This window comes from Frankliniella occidentalis, unplaced genomic scaffold, assembly GCF_000697945.3.
Source record: "Frankliniella occidentalis isolate FOCC.00 unplaced genomic scaffold, Focc_3.1 Scaffold41, whole genome shotgun sequence".
Taxonomy (NCBI): domain Eukaryota; kingdom Metazoa; phylum Arthropoda; class Insecta; order Thysanoptera; family Thripidae; genus Frankliniella; species Frankliniella occidentalis.
This window is the reverse complement of record NW_026267171.1, coordinates 700,217-703,503: the sequence shown is the minus strand read 5'-3', so window position 1 is coordinate 703,503 and position 3,287 is coordinate 700,217. Positions and strand designations below refer to the sequence as shown.

The 3,287-nt window shown below is 56.9% G+C and overlaps 1 protein-coding gene and 2 non-coding genes across 4 annotated transcripts in view; 1 reads left to right on the top strand and 2 right to left on the bottom strand.

Annotated features, from left to right (window-relative positions):
* LOC113203261 (uncharacterized) overlaps positions 1–3,287 on the top strand; it is a 47,334-nt gene that overhangs the window by 32,543 nt on the left and 11,504 nt on the right. Inside the window, exon 1 of one of the 2 annotated variants that reach the window (XM_026417845.2) lies at positions 2,529–2,832. The exons of the other annotated variant lie outside the window; for it this stretch is intronic. Within the exon in view, the coding sequence (XP_026273630.1) occupies positions 2,703–2,832 (130 nt within the window). The 5' untranslated portion in view covers positions 2,529–2,702. Of the gene's footprint in view, positions 1–2,528; positions 2,833–3,287 lie in introns of those variants that run through there. 2 annotated transcript variants of the gene reach the window in all.
* Trnak-cuu (transfer RNA lysine (anticodon CUU)) lies at positions 360–432 on the bottom strand. Its single transcript has one exon. It is a non-coding gene; the product is annotated as a tRNA-Lys (tRNA).
* Trnae-cuc (transfer RNA glutamic acid (anticodon CUC)) lies at positions 513–584 on the bottom strand. The gene has a single exon. It is a non-coding gene; the product is annotated as a tRNA-Glu (tRNA).

Genomic DNA, 3,287 nt, shown 5'->3' with positions numbered 1-3,287 from the left:
CTGCCTGGAACTACGGGTTTATACGGAGACTCCACGAACTCCGTGCTTATAGGTTTCAAGTGTCGAACGGGGAGTGGAACAACTTCGGCGTATTGCATTTCTCGTGCTGCAATTGATATCGGGCGGGCTGGTAACTTTGCTCCGCAGCGAGCGGACGGGCGGCCGCCGCGCCGGAGGCTGCGCCTGGGGGGAGAGCCTGAAACCACCCTCTCTATGGGCACAGAGTGTACATCCAGCAGATAAAATCACGGACTTTCGCTGAAAGTTTGACTCTGCTATCGGCATCAAACTCCGCAAAACAAATGAGACCACCAGACCACAGATCCCTCATTAAAATTCGCACGAGGCGAAAAACATGACGCCCAACGTGGGGCTCGAACCCACGACCCTGGGATTAAGAGTCCCATGCTCTACCGACTGAGCTAGCCGGGCTGGTGATGACATCGCTCCCACGCACGAATTTTCATACGGTGAAGAGAACGGTGCGGCCACAGCAGACTGAAAACAAAATGTTCCGATACCGGGAATCGAACCCGAGCCTCCTGGGTGAGAGCCAGGTATCCTAGCCACTAGACCATATCGGATGGATGGGGAGGAGGATGCGCGCGCCTGTTGACTCGCTGGGCGGAGTGGGGAGGGGCCCCGCAGCACGCAGCAGGCCCCGCCCGCCTCCGCGCCCCGTGCCCCGCGCCCCGCCTCCCCGCCAGCCGCGCGGCCGCGAGCGGCCAGCCCGAGCTGGCGGCAGCAGCAGCAGCAGCGCGCCAGCGGGACCAGCAGCGGGGCACCGTCCCTTACATTACTGTCGACACCACGTCTTCGCAACCAAATTTCGCAGCAGATTTTATCACGCCTTTCTCCCGCTCTCCAGACTCTAGCCGCCGTGCCTAATTCTCCCCTCTCGAATCTCTCTCTTTCTCCCTTCACACGACTGCCGCCTACTGGCCAGCTTAGCTGTCGACGTTGGCCACCGCGTTTGCCACCCCGTATTTGCTCGCATGATTGCGTGCGATCCCCTCGGCTTGGCGTGGCGAATGATAGGATACCAGTCCCCGTCCATGCCGCGCTCCCACTCCGTCCGGCCCCGCTTTGGGATGGACGCTTGGGGGGATCGTCCAGAAAGTACGTCCGTCTTGCTCATATTCAGTCGACAAAATAGGGGGACTCGGCGCCTGCGGGACTCGGGGTAGGCCACCCCGTAGTACATGCGTGCGCAGCAGGCAAGATGTTGCCTAGCCATCAGGCGCTCTGAGAGCTGCCGAACTTGGCTGGTTCTTATTAACAGCGAAAGACGGACGTACTTTCTGGCTGGATAATCCCTTAAAGCTGCTACTGGGGACAGGCCTACACCCCCCACCCACTCTCCCCCTCATCTCGCCCCACGGCATATGTCCTTAATACCTTTGAAGTCTGTAATTATGCGTGTGTTGGCTTTGCCGGTGGATGGGCGCGCACGGCACGCCTGACTAAACCAGTCAGCAGCTCATTAATCATTTGATAAGGACGTTCCTCCAAGACTCAAATACCGTGCATCGGATGATCTGATCGCCTGTGAGGGCCGGGCCCTGCCTGGGATGACGTAGGCAGATCACAACTTCATTTTCACGAAATCACAGTTATGACGCAGATCACACTAAACGTGCGCGCGACCAGCGCTTCAAGTCAAGTGGGTGTGATACTCAAGCTTCTTCGACTGATTTACTATGACGGAGCCCCCGCCCACCACATGGCAGGGCACGAGAGATAAATCGTACTCAATGAAATACTTCATTTTGAATAGGGATTGAGCACTTTTCCTCTGCCCTCCAATTACATTTTCAGCGTTTGTCGTAGAAGCAGCCATTAATTCCCCAAGAGAAGGAGGCGAGGGGTGAACAACTCGGCTGAGCCGGAGACAGATGAATATATTACAAAGTAATATTGGGAATACGAATAATACAAAAATTACGAGTATTACAGATAATATCAACACATTTCAAGTATTATAAGGTATTACAAGGTATTACAATGTATTACAAGATATATTACAAAGGTATTACGAAGTATTACAACGTAATACAAAGGTAATATTGCGTAATATTGCGCAAGTAATATATGGTAATACAAGACAATACAAAATAATACAAGGTAATACATTGTAATACAAAGTAATACAAGGTAATACACGGAATACAGGACCCCGGGACAGAGGAATACACGAGATGTTCACTCCTTGGAAGGAGGTCACTCTTGAAAACGTGACCTACGAGGATACATTTGACCCTAATGTCACCATGAAGTGTCGCAGAAAAATAAAAGACGGACTCAACTGTAGACTGACGTTTTGTTTAATTTATTTATTGGGGGTTACGACCCCCTGCACAAGCGCGTACGGCCGGGCTGGGCGGGTGGGGTTTCAAGTGGGTGTTACTCACCGTTCTCCCGTTCTCCCGACTTCTCTGCTGACCACGCCCGAGCCCGAGCGCAGGAGGGCAGAGGTGAGTTATCTGCCGGGCAGCCCCCGGGGCCCCCGGCGGCGGCAGGGCCGGGCAGGGCTCAGGAGCGGATAAGGAGGGATGTGCGCGCACCTGGCCCACACCCACGCACCGGGCCACCGGGCGCACACCGCTAAGCCCGCCCGCCCGCTGCCCCGCACGGCCGTGTAGTGGCCGCCGCCGCCGCCGCTGCTGCAGGTCCGCAGGTCCGCAGGTCCGCTCCCGCTCTCCATGGCCGCCCAGGCCCGGTCCGAGGCCCAGGCCGGCCGGCCCCGGGGGATGAGCCCCGAGCTCGGCGCGCTATTAGTTCCATCTACCGAGCAACCCGACCCGCCGCCAGGGAGGCGATTAGGCAGCTCAGGTGCGTTTGCCGTTGTTGTTGTTGTTACATTATCCCGCCTCCCCCGTTGCTGTTCCTTCCCGAGTTGGCCTTGTTCTCTCTTTTCTCTCTGTGTTTGCCCCGCCCGGCCCCGCCGCTGCAGATATAGAAAGCTTTCCGCAATTAATGAGTGACATAACGTCTCCGCTTTACGGCCGCGTGGGGGTTGCGGCGGCGGCCGGGGTGTTATTGGGCCACCCGGGCCCCGCCAGCGGCAGCCAGGGCGGCAGCCAGGGCGGCAGCCCCGCGAGGCGGCAGGGATTATTGCACTTCGCACGTAAAGATTTATGAATCGGGCGGCAAGTGCGTGAGCCGGCGTGAGCCCAGGGTGCCGCCGAGGCCATGGCCGACGCGCTCCCCCCGCGGTCGCGCTCATCAGCCAGGAGTCTTAAGGTTTGAAATTTTGACGAGAAATTTAAATACTTCACCAGAAAAAT